The 12,741-nt window shown below is 38.5% G+C and overlaps 1 protein-coding gene across 3 annotated transcripts in view; it reads left to right on the top strand.

Annotated features, from left to right (window-relative positions):
* Window positions 1-11,016, top strand: part of rbms2b (RNA binding motif, single stranded interacting protein 2b) — a 45,941-nt gene extending 34,925 nt beyond the window's left edge. For 2 of the 3 annotated variants that reach the window (XM_017694304.2, XM_017694302.2), the window contains exons 5-14: window positions 3,086-3,243; window positions 3,329-3,408; window positions 3,515-3,624; window positions 4,207-4,253; window positions 4,411-4,504; window positions 6,149-6,199; window positions 6,295-6,405; window positions 6,508-6,588; window positions 6,680-6,767; window positions 9,540-11,016. In XM_017694304.2, coding sequence (XP_017549793.1) covers window positions 3,086-3,243; window positions 3,329-3,408; window positions 3,515-3,624; window positions 4,207-4,253; window positions 4,411-4,504; window positions 6,149-6,199; window positions 6,295-6,405; window positions 6,508-6,588; window positions 6,680-6,760 — 813 coding nt within the window. In that variant the 3' untranslated portion in view covers window positions 6,761-6,767; window positions 9,540-11,016. The remainder of the gene's footprint in view (window positions 1-3,085; window positions 3,244-3,328; window positions 3,409-3,514; window positions 3,625-4,206; window positions 4,254-4,410; window positions 4,505-6,148; window positions 6,200-6,294; window positions 6,406-6,507; window positions 6,589-6,679; window positions 6,768-9,539) is intronic. The other variant, XM_017694303.2, reaches the window with a different exon arrangement.
* Window positions 11,017-12,741: the final 1,725 nt, after the last annotated feature.

The raw sequence follows: 12,741 nt of genomic DNA, 5'->3' as shown, positions 1-12,741 counted from the left end.
CAATAAAAGACTAGCATGAGATGACTCATTCCAGCCACAAGTAGATGTAGCAGCCGCAATGATGATGGTGAAAATTAAATGCGCAGGTGACCACAGATGGAGGGATGACCAAGCAGAGTGTGGTGATGATGATTAAAGTAGTGTTAAAAGGAAAAATGAGTTAAAGTGGAAGCATAAAGCACAAGAGCAAAGAATGGACAAAAATAAATACTGTTAGATTTGATATTGTATTTAGTGTTCGAGGCTTTTATATAATTTTCTTTTAAATGCTTCTTACTTTTTTCATAATTAATAGATTTTATTATTTTTTTTAAATAAAAGTAGTAGTAATAGTAGTAGTAGGCTGGGATTTAAGTACCATCATCTCTTACAGTATGGCTTGCAATAAGCCTGTAAGACCTCTGTTACTGCACAGTTTCTGGAGGGGTTTTCAGGGTTAAAAAGGTACATATAGGCTTCCTGCCTATTAGTGGCACAGTGTGAAAACTGTAGTCATGGTCAAAGCACATGCAAACCCCCTAGCTCTGTAGCCGTTGTTGATCTCAAGTTGAGAAAGCTGAGTGTAGTAGTGCATGCATATTATTCTATGGGCTTTTATGCTGCAGCACATGGAGCCAATTAGGACATGTATATGGTAATGAGTTGACAACCTGAACATCTTCCAGCCAGTTATTTTGACACCTTTTATCTAAAGAGGGAAAAAGCTGCTTCTGAAGCCGTTAGTCACTGCATAATTGTCTGGACTTACTTCCATTTAAGGCTGCTGTGAAAATGAAATATTTCAAACACACATCACACACCCCCACACACATTCCCTCACAGTCTGTATTTTTTGTTTAAGAGCACTGGAGGCTAAAGCTGGCAGTGGTGTTGCAGTGTAGATGTGTTCTTCTCTCTGACTCCCTGCCCTCAAGGTTTCAAATCCTTAACCTGTCTGCAGCCTCAGAACCATTTGTGCTTAAGTAGTGAGGAATTAGTGGCCTGAACTTGTGTGATGGATGGGAGTTCAGTGAGGGTACAGCTGCTTGGACATCTCCTCTCTCATGCCGTGTCTAAAGACTTCTTTTCCTCCACCTGCTGACCTACTGTCCAGGGGCATACCCAAAAAATTGGGATGTAATATTTACAAAGCTACATTTTTATGTCTTTTCTGTGGATGCCATCATTGTATTTTGAACAATTAAATCATTGCGAGCCAGTTTGTTATTAGCGCACCAGTGTTTGATCTAGCTTCTTTCAAAAGATGTACCTATAAATGATTAAAAGTGAGATTCAATCTCTAGAGTAGAGGGTGTTGTTTTCTACCCATCCAGAGTCAAAAATAAATGTAAACAGCATTGTCAACATCGCAAATTTGGTACTACTTGTACTACTAAAGCTAAAATGGGCCCTGTCAAATGTAAAAGCGGATGTATTCTTCAGTGCATTGAGTCATCACAGGTATGACATAAATGGTTCATAAACATTTCCTGCCTGATGCGGCAGTATGCTTTAACCTAGGATGATTATGTTTAGGATCTTAAGCTTTCTGTGTTGTTTATTTCGGCAGTTTGATTTTAACTCATGTCCTCATTGGGCAAAAGTGGTACCTGTTATTGTGGTAGTGGTAGTGTGAAGGGTGTTTTTGGTTAGCGAGGTGAAGTGCTGGTTGCGTTTATATGAATCCCGAGTTCTGGATGATTACTACTGTTTTATTTAAGCACTGTTTATCTGATGGTGACACTTTTGGTAGTGTCTTGCAGAGTTCTCTAGGCATGTATTAATCAGTTTTTTTTAACTCATGAGTTTGGAAACTCATATTTTTTCACATTTTGCTTTGGCTTTCTCCTTCATTATGCAAGTGTATTGTCTTCCTCAGAAATATCTCCTGAAAAATTATTCATTTGTACAAACTCAGTCTAAAAAAGGGTGGGACAGTTTGTGAAGTGATAATAATAACAGAATAATAACAGAAAGAAATCCAGTTCTTCTGTTACACAAATCTTTACTTTTGTAACCATATGGGGCCTTTGCTGTCATATTATGACCTTAATGAAGACCCGTGTTTTGCGTGGATGTCCCTAAAAAGGAATCTAGAAGGCAGCAAATGTTGCTTGAAAAATGTATTCAGTGTTAATGGTGCCTTCACAAAAGTGCAGGTTACCCACTAATACCCCTTCACACCATGACGTGCCGTGGCTTTTGAACTTCATGTTTATGACAGTCTGGAAGGTCCTCCAAGTCCTGGTTTCCTCTTTGGCCTGAAGGATACAGTGTCTACTGTTTCTTATCAACAAGTTGAAGGTTTGACCCATCAGACCACAATATACATTTCCACTGTGCATCACTGAATGTCAGCCTTCCAACTTTAGCCTTCAGGCTTCCCGAGAAGTCAAGGTGTTTCTTGTCTTCCACTGTGCATAATAGTCTGAACTTGTATTTAAGGATGCAGCAACAAAGACAGTGTTTATTGACAGTGGTTTTTTTCAAAGTGTTCATGTGGTGATATCCATGACAGAACCATGCTGGTTTGAAGTGCTAGGGTAATTATTTTGTGGTTTTCAGCCTTGCCCTTTATGCATAGAGATTTCTCTGGATTCCCTGAATCCATGGATGATATTATCCATGGTAAAGGGTGAAATACCTAAAATCCATACAATCCATAGCTGAGAAACATTATTTTTAAACTGTTGAATTTTTTGCTGATGCATTTTGGCAAAGTGGTGAGCCTCAACCTGTTTGTGGTCATAAAGGTCCTCATCTTAGTCCCCATCCCGTGTTTTTTATTTATTTATTTATTTTTTTTGGAGATGGGTTTGTACTTGATGGCCATTAAATAAATGAAGGGTAGTCTCTGACTTTTGCAGAGTACTGTATAGTAGTGGTGTGTCTGCCAGAACGAGGAGATCAGTTCCTCATTTCCATGTGTAGGGCACTCCTCTAAGCTGTAAAAGACTTGAAATCAGTAACTATATGGACCTGGGTATGATGGTCATTAACATGGCCGCTGAAAATATTTGATCACATGACAGAAACAGGAATAACATGATCAAACTACACCGAAATGACAAACGTCTTAAACACTTTTCTTTTTCTCTTTTTTCAGCAACAGGAGCAGGACCCCACCAACCTGTACATCTCCAACCTGCCGCTGTCTATGGATGAGCAGGAGCTGGAGAGTATGCTGAAGCCCTTCAGTCAAGTCATCTCCACACGCATCCTCCGGGATGCCAACGGTGCCAGCAGAGGCGTGGGCTTCGCCAGGTATGCAGCAAACACCTACTTCCTCTGAAATAAAGACTTCAGCACTTCAGAAGTATTACCTGACATGGTATATCATTTCTAACAGAATGGAATCAACAGAGAAATGCGAAGCCATCATCCAGCACTTCAACGGCAAATACATCAAGACTCCACCTGGAGTGGCAGGTACTGGGCTCTTATAGATTAGTGTCATGCTGAAAGCCTTTTGCTTCTTATTTACTGGAATTCTGGAGAAAGCTCAAGTTTTAAAACGATCCTCCTTTTTGTTCAGTGCCTACAGAGCCGCTGCTGTGCAAATTCGCTGATGGGGGGCAGAAGAAACGACAGAACCTGGGGAAATATCTTCAGAATGGGCGGCCATGGACGCGAGATGGAGAGACGGTGAGATGTTGGGAGAGAAGCTAAATGAAGTATCACATTGTGTCACAAAGACTCCAGGATGTCTGCACCATAAACAAGATCACACATAACACTTCTATAACACATTTAAATGTAATTTTAAATTTAAGACCAGTACTACTACTACTAATAATAATAATAATTAAATACTAAGTAAATTTTAGCGAAAAAAAAAAGCCGTAGAGGAAGGTATATTCATTTCTCTTTTCTCCACCTCATGGATTACTTTCTCTTTGTGCACTTTTGGCTAGTTTAGTCGTGTTTTGACAAAAGACAGCTGGAGTAGTCACAGAATTTTTTTTAAGTTTGACCACCTGTTTTTACTTCATCATCCTCACTCTCTTTCTTTCTCTCTCCCACATGCCATTCTGCTCCCTACTTTTTAGATATGTGTCGTAGTAGTGATTGCATTGTGAGAATTAAGACCAAGTTTCTGATACAGCCAGAACTTTGTACATTGTAAAACTGCCTTTTCAAGTCATGAAAAACACTCTGGTGGTGGTTAAATAAACGTTTAACATTCTGCTGTTCCCAGTTTCTCACATTCACCTTTCCTCGTTACAGGGTGGGATGACACTAACGTATGACCCCACTCCTGCCCTTCAAAATGGGTGAGCTTGTGGTTCATCAGACAGAGATACTGATATTGATGGATTGATTTGGGCTTATTTGTGAAATGGTGTAGAACAATTTGTCATTTGTACACATGGAGTTATGAACGCTCTTCTGGAAAGCACTGTGAATGTATGTTTGTGTCTCCCCCTGCAGGTTCTACTCCTCTCCTTACTGCATCACTCCCAACAGAATGATTACACAAACCTCCATCTCTCCCTACATGCATTCTCCTGTATCAACATACCAGGTCAGAGATGTCACCGTTTCACGTGTCAATTTAGGAACTATTCACTGTGTTCTTACACCACACACTTTATCGCTGCTGTCAGAACAAAAACATGTTTTTGGTGTTTTTAAGTTTTTGACATGTTTTGATTCATTTTTTTTTGGTATATTGTAGTGTTATTGTTTTTTTTTTTTTTTTTTTTGTTTTTTGGCTTTTTTGTGTTTGTGTCGGCCAAAGAGGAGGGAATCCCCTTTTTTTTAGTCTTGGTTCCTCTCGGGGTTTCTTCCTTCTGCTCTTAGGGAGATTTTCCTTGCCACTCTTGGCTCTTTGGGGCTTGGATCCAGATTTCTGTACAGCTGGTTTGAGACAATACCTGTTGTAAAAAGCACTACATAAATAAATACATAAATAAATGTTGAATACTCCAGTATAGAGGATGGATTTTGCTTTGGATGGTATCCTCTCAAATTAAACACTTACCTTTCGCACTAAATAGAAGTGACAAATTACATGGATTGCAGCTCGATTAGCAGTTAGCTAATGTTAGCAACCTCCAGTTAGCTATAGCATACATGTATAATATACAGGCTCCAGAGTGGCACTACCATCTAAGCACAGGCCCTACTGAGACTTCTAGTTTGAGTTACAGTGATGCTCCTGCCTTCCATGTCCAAAAGAAGACAATTGCCCTGATGATGATAGGGGGAGACTTAGCTAGCGAGTGGAATTGACAGTCCCTATATTTTGGCTAGAAAATGGTATGAAAATACACAAACAAAAAAATAATTTTTATAAACTCACTGCGATGGACCATCTTCGGTCTGTATTATAGGTGTGATTCACTCTGGAATACTGGTTAAGCACAGGGATGAGGAAGAGGAATGAATGTACTTCATTTGTAATCACAAAGGCAGCAGCACAGGCAGTGGTCGATACGAAGGCACATATGTATGTATGAGAGACTCTGCGGCTCTAAAGTGAACAGCGAATAATGAAATGTTCACTAACATTCAGATCACATACAGTTCAGTAGTTACGTAGTTTTTTTTTATTAGCTCAAGTAAAGTTTTGTTAGTTTATTTATGTTCTAAGTGAAATTAACACATCGTCTGCAGAGAAAACACTTCTTCACATTTTAGTGCACAATTACGGTTTGTTTGCCGAATTTAATACATCAGGGTAAGATAAAATGTAAAATGTAGCTTTTCAAAAGTTATGGTACATTTTGTTTTATGTTAAAAAAATTTTCCAATGTGTTAATCTTAGCAAATAAATACATATTCTGCAGTAAGACTTGCAGAAAAATGCCATAATGAGGTTTTCTGCAGAGCTACTTTCAATTAGAAAATCAGCAAAATATATAAAAATATATATTTTAAAAACTCATCACTCAGGCACAAACACCATCTGTAAAGCAGTTTCAGTGAGGATCTCTTGCTCAGGAGTTGTGCCATTTTGGGAAGTGCACAATGTAAAGGTCAATTTTTTAACATACCCCCCGACATCACTGCACCTTGGGAACCACTGTTAAAGAGCATTAGAGTGTTTTTAGGAAAACGATTGACAATAAAAATCCACATCCAGCTAATTGCTGGAGCTATAAACTAGTCTCAGTGTGTCCATTTCTCTGATTTGTGCTGACAGTGGCCCTTTCCTGTACTGCAGGTACATAATCCATCCTGGATGCACCATCAGTCATACCTCATGCAGCCCACAGTAAGTCAGTTATGATGAGACATCTATCAAACTGCTGTTAATGCTGTATGGTTCATATTCGTCTTACTCTCCCTTGCTCTGTGTGTAACCCACAGGGCACGGTCTTAACACCCACCATGGACCACACTCTGTCCATCCAGCCTGCTGCCATGATGGGGCCCCTCACCCAGCAGCTCAGCCACCTGTCCCTGGGCAGCACCGGCACTGTGAGTGTTCTCACAGAGGCACTAATGCACACAGCACAACATCAGAGCCCCCAGAGCGCTGTATGTTCATTATCACCTTACAATGTTGTCTTCTGTTTCCAGTATATACCTGCAAACACAGCTATGCAAGGGACTTACATACCCCAGTACACCCAAGTGCCTCCTGCCAGCGTTTCAGTTGAGGTGAGCCAAATTAATGACAACAAAGTGTTGAGTGTTTTCAAAATGACTTTTATCACTCACCAGTGGTAACGCACATCTCATGAAACTGCAGGAGAACGCCGTCCAGCAGCAGCAGGTTGCCATAGAGACGCCCACAGAGCATACAGCGTACTCCTACCAGCACGGCAAGTGAAGAGGAGGTGGGTTACTCTGCTCCGTATCTGTGTTTTTGCAGGAGGCTGTATACCCCCCGGTGCTCTTTATAAGCTCATAAATAATATTTGTTTTATATGTATATTTATATCAGTGATGTATGATTCTGTATATAACAATTAGCAAAATACTCTTATGCTTACAAAGATTATTTTAAAAATCTTAGTCAAATTTACACAATTTCATCCCTACCCCAACTGAATTCAATCAGCAAAGACATGTGGTGTCTGAAGTTTCTTTAGTTTCACACTGGAACTATGAGGCTAATGTAGCTAACAAGTAGGTATGTAACAATAAAATGTATTAACCTGAAATGGAAACAGTAACATATTCGCATGAAACATTTTCAGCCATTCCTGTATTGAAAATGGAATCAAATTCTGTATGTATGTTTTACAATGTTAATAACCACATAAGCAAATTTGTCTGATTACTGGGAGAGGAGCTTGCATGCAATTCAAATGTTGAGATGTAAACTAAGTCATTCAGAGTGGTTTGATGTGAAACGGTTCATTGTAAAGAAACTTACTGACTCGGATTGCTTTACAGTGGTGTTGATGGGACCCAGAGACGGTGATGTCTACAACACAAATATAGGCATTTTATTTACTGTCCAAAACTGCCAGTGAACTTGCATAAGGTTTTTATGTAATGTCAAAAATGGTAAAAGAAAAAAAAGTGGAAAATCTCTTTTCTTTGGTGACTGCTTTGTCTAAACTAAAACTTATTTTAACAATTGTAAACAAAGCATCACGCAGCCAATTTTTGTACCATTTTGTATGATAACTTTCTGTGAGGTAGCTTTTGGAGGCCAGACCTCTGGTTCCCATCATCCACCACTGTGAACAATTCTGACTTGGTAACTTTCTCTAGAGTGGACCATTTTACATCAAACCACTCCGAACGACATTATCAACCTTAACAATTTAATTACCCCCAGAGCGTCAAAATGATCTGTATTCAGTCCTACTTACTTTTTTAAAGGCAGTATTCACAGTTACTTTTTTACATTTTTGGGAAAATAATTTTATAATACTTTTAGAATACTTACTTAATTTAAAAAATACACATACCGTCTTTAAAAGAAACACCATCAATGGTTGTTTATTAACTTTTAACTTTTATATTTTAAAATCAGCATACGGCATTCCATCCATCCATCCATCCATTTTCTAAGCCGCTTCTCCGTCAGGGTCGCGGGGGGATGCCGGAGCCTATCCCAGCAGTCTTCGGGTGGAAGGCAGGATACACCCTGGACAGGTCGCCAGTCCATCACAGGGCAGACAGACAGACACAGACAGTCACTGCATACGGCATTTAAAGATTAAAAAATAAATGGCTCCTTAACAAATACAAGTTCCTGCTAAAGTCTGAGTAGACGGATAAATCAGTGTGATGATCAGTGGATAGCGGTCCATGAACTCATCTGTGTATCAGTGTTTCTATAACTTTGCATTAATCCGGCACAGAATCTTTCGATTCCAACATATCGCAACATTGTATGTGACTCACATCCGGAGTTGCAAGGCTACTATGGAGTTGAGACGTGTCATTTGTATCTCATTGTGTGTAATTGGTCATTTTTGTCTACATTTTGTGTGAAACTGACCAATGGACACTCTGGAAATCACTAAGGACTTTCCCATCATATCAGAAGCCATTGATTCTTGATTCATTTGACATTGGAGACACATGAAATGCCGTGGAAAGCGTTTACACCTGCTGAAGTTGCTGCAGTGGTTTTGGAAAGTAGCAGTAGTGGAGATAATGGAGCAATAATGGAGATATTGGAACATTTTTAAATGAAACATATGGATATCATGTTATATGCAAATGCCTTTAAAGGTTAATTCAAGAAAATAAGTTAGAATTGAGAAAATGCCCCCAGAATCCAGAGAGTTATTCTCAGTAACTCTTAGATTAACCCTGTGCAGAATTTCCTTGATTTTGACATGTTTTTAAATTCACCTCTGCTAAAGCCTGAGTGCACTATGATGAGCCAGTTATTAACCTCAGTGTTCCTAAACTCATTTGAGGGATGATGGAACTGAACTCTTCAGTAGTGAAGATGAAAATCAACTATCTACCTACAAGTTTGCAAGATGTCTCTGTTGGGACAGGGCAAATTGTGTGCTTAGTTCATGACATGGAAGCAGGATTACGGGAGCAGCAGGGGACTAAAGCAGGTGATTAGAGCCAAAATAATATTGTTGTAACTTCATTTAAATAATTGATATTTTCATGAAATGTCTTAACAGAAGACCTACATGAAGAGAACTGCCAAGCAGTGAAAACAAGTAACAGTGTGAATTTAATGAAAAATAACATCAGCAGAGATTTTACCATCTGCAACATGTGTTCTAAATGCATTGGAAATACTTTTTTATGTACGGTGACGGAATATGATACTGAATACAAGCTTATTAGCTTCCAATAAATGTAGCTACTTTAGCCTCATAGCTCCAGTGTGAAAACAGAGCCTAATGTCAGATAGCACACATGTCTTGGCTGATCTACATTTGGGGTGAGAAGGAAAACCTTCAACTTCTGAGTGATCTTTGGATGAACCATTGCTCTAGTAGAAAATTTTCCTTGACAGATTTATTGAATATTTATAAAGCTTCAACATTCAAGCAGTCTGAATGTGTAGTCATAGTCTCTCTCTCTCTCTCTCTCTCTCTCTCTCTCTCTCTCTCTCTCTCTCTCTCTCTCTCTCTCTCTCTCATACTCTCTCACTCACTCACTCACTCATCCCTTAGCTAATCCCTGCAGGAATCAGCGGACAGGAGCTTTAGCGCCGGACACCTGCCTGCAGCATCTCCTCTTTCTGCTGCTCTGGACATCAAAGGAGCAGGCTTTGCCGAAGAGGACCAAAGGATCCTGTCCCTTTGTCAATAAAAGGAAATAAGACATTTATTGTGCTGGAGACTCTTTCAAGAGTGGGAAGACCAAGCAATGGACAGCTTAACCTTTTTTGGCAGCAGTAAAAATAAAACAAGATGAAGGAAGCTATGGACTACAAGAACTCAAAAGCGACAAGCGCTCACACACACACACACACACACACGCGCACACACACACACAGCCAGTCTCACACACGTAAACACTTGAGAAATGTTATTTTTCTGCACGCAAAATATGAATTTATTTTCTAGACCGCCCTGGGCAGCCAGAGCGGAGCTAAGAGAACGTCTCAGCACCATGTCATAGAACCGTAGTATTTTTTTTAATCCTTTTCATTTTTTGGTTTCCTTTTTGAATATTTTGACTGCTTTTTAAGTCTGTTGTAGAAGTAGGATTTTTTGTACATAGAAAATGACAATGTTTTTTGCAAAGGTTTTGCTGCGTTTTTTATTGAATATCAAAGAAAGGTTTTAAATGAATTTAAGTAAATGCTGAGCAAACTGCTGAAGTGTGACTGTAGAGCAGTTGTGATTACTCTGCAAAAACAAACAAAAAACAAACAAAAAAATTCTGTTGGAAACGTCCACGTCACCCAGCAGTGTGACGCGACTCATAGTTGCTAGCTGTGATCAGACGCTCAGTTCATTAACAGCTGAATTGAGACCCCCGGTTGTTCTTCGGCCCCCTGCTGTTCTGCCTCTGTCCCTGCGATGCTGCTTCGTCTCAGAACTGACGTCATACTGTTTTGAGAGAATTTTATTTATTTGAGATTATTTTTTTTTCCTTCAACACACCGACAGGAAACTTTTCAAATGTTATTAGATTCCAGTGGATCATTGCCTTCTGCATATACTTCTCTGGTATTTAAAAGCCATTCTCCATCTATTGTTACTTTTTTTCTTATTTTTTACATTATTTTATCATCACCATGCTCCATGGGTGATGAGGATATTGAGGGCTTTGTCTGCCAAGTTGCAAAATTCCAAACTAATCTTCCACGACATCAAGTCCATAGCTGCCTCAATATTCATTCATGTTGATTGCTCTGATTTATGAGTGCCTATGTTTTAGGATACATGTCCTATTAGCAATATCAGTTTTTATCCACTCAGAGTTTATCCAGTCTCTTAGATGATCCCTAAGAGGTTCTTAGTGTCTGGTTAAGGCTTGGTTTGGATTCTGCTGTTAGGGAGGATCTTCCTTGGAAAATCTTTCGAAGCTTAGGAGAAATTATGTTCTCACTCTGAACAACAGCAATGCTCTCAAACGTCCCTTCAAAGATCTGAAGCTTCTAATGTCTCTTTCTCAATAAAGCAGCTTTTATGTCAACTACTTCCTTTCCTTTGCTCATGTCTTCTGGTGTCCATTTTCAGTGTATAAGCATTGAATAACATTTATAATGCAATACTTGAGAATTTATGAACAGCTTATGCCAGTAATCACAAGATGACATGTTGTTTTATAGGGACGCAGTGATACAGAGACCAGGGGCCTGCTGCCCCAGTTGTACGTAAGTTCAGATGTAGGCTTGTTGTGATGTGTTTGTTAAGTTCAGGTTCAGGCAATACTAAATCAAATCAGGCTGCACCACATAAACTAGTTTTAATGTTGAGCTTAGTAGTTACTAAATATTTACTAAATATTTAGAAACCACATAGCATCTTTTTTTGGGTTAACTGAACTAAATACTGTATGCTGTGATTTTACTTACAGCTCTAGTTATCACCCTGGTTCCAAGTCTGAACATGAGGCTTAAACCCACGAAATCAGTAATTAATACATCTAAACTGATGTTGTTGTTGTGGCGGTTGGCCAGAATCAGTTGCTTCAAAATGTTTGCCTGTTGAAGGGAAATATTAACAAATAAACAGACAGTGGTTACAATTTATTCATGTTAACTTACACTTGGTTCTTTTCTATAGTGGATATTTTTCCATGGAAAAAATTAAGCCCAACCTGCCATCGCTTTCAATGGCAGCAAGTTTACAAGTCTGTACATGTTATCGTGATGTTAAAGTGATGTATGCACTAGTTAGTTGTTACTAGTTAACACATGACTAAAGGAATTATGGTGCAACCAAATTTAGTAAAATGATAGCTTGAAATGAATCACTGTTAAATAAGAACTTAGACTTTTCACACCAAGTTGAGTGAAAAATTACACAAAACTGGTTTAACCCAGTCCTGATCTTTAAGTATGAGTCGGTACTGAGTACCCATACTAACTCTAACCTAATTAGCTTATGAGTCCTGATGTTTGTGAAATTTCTTTTTAAACACTATTTTTGTGTTCTATGTCACAAAAAATAGTAAGCTTGAATTGTTGGATTTTATATGTCATCACTGTTGAAACGAAACTTTATCTCCATTTTTGTTGTTTTTCATTTTGCTGGTGAATTTGAAAATGCCAGCTGTGCTTCACAGTGTATAAATTATTTGAATGTTGAATGAAGCAACAGAAATGCTGCAAAATTACTTGAAGAACATGTTCCACTAACTTCAAACATTTAACATTCAAAGTAAGGAACACTTAAAAAGTTAATCTGCAAAAACAGATCTCCATTTTAATGAATTTTCATGAATGTTTATGTATTGTAAATTACAGGTAATATAAATCAAACTGCAGCTAACTTGATTAAAAATAACCCAAAACATTTGGTTAATTCACAAAAGGAAACTTTATTGAATTTTTTTTAAATTTCTATTTAGTTTTTATCTCCAATGGTCACTTCATGCTTCAGAGTTAAACAAAGCCATGTAATGGACATACGCGTCTTTTAAGTGGAATATTTAACATTATATAATATAGGACAAGTAGAACATGGCTCTGGGTAAAATGCTGAAAACTGCAACAAAAACAATATGAAACATCTATAGGATCATCCTCTGAAAATCCTAAGGCTAAATTTCAAATGGCTCACTGCTCCCTATATAGTGCACTATGTGCGTTATGACATTTTGACTTTTACACGCAAATATAGTGCTTTATGTCCAGTATGAATTGTGCACACCTGGCTAAATCGAAAGCACCGTTTTCACTTTCTCAACTTGACAGAG

This window comes from Pygocentrus nattereri, chromosome 9 (genome assembly GCF_015220715.1).
Source record: "Pygocentrus nattereri isolate fPygNat1 chromosome 9, fPygNat1.pri, whole genome shotgun sequence".
Classification (NCBI taxonomy): Eukaryota; Metazoa; Chordata; class Actinopteri; order Characiformes; family Serrasalmidae; genus Pygocentrus; species Pygocentrus nattereri.
Note: the sequence above shows the minus strand (reverse complement) of the source record. Positions and strands in the feature narration are given on the sequence as shown.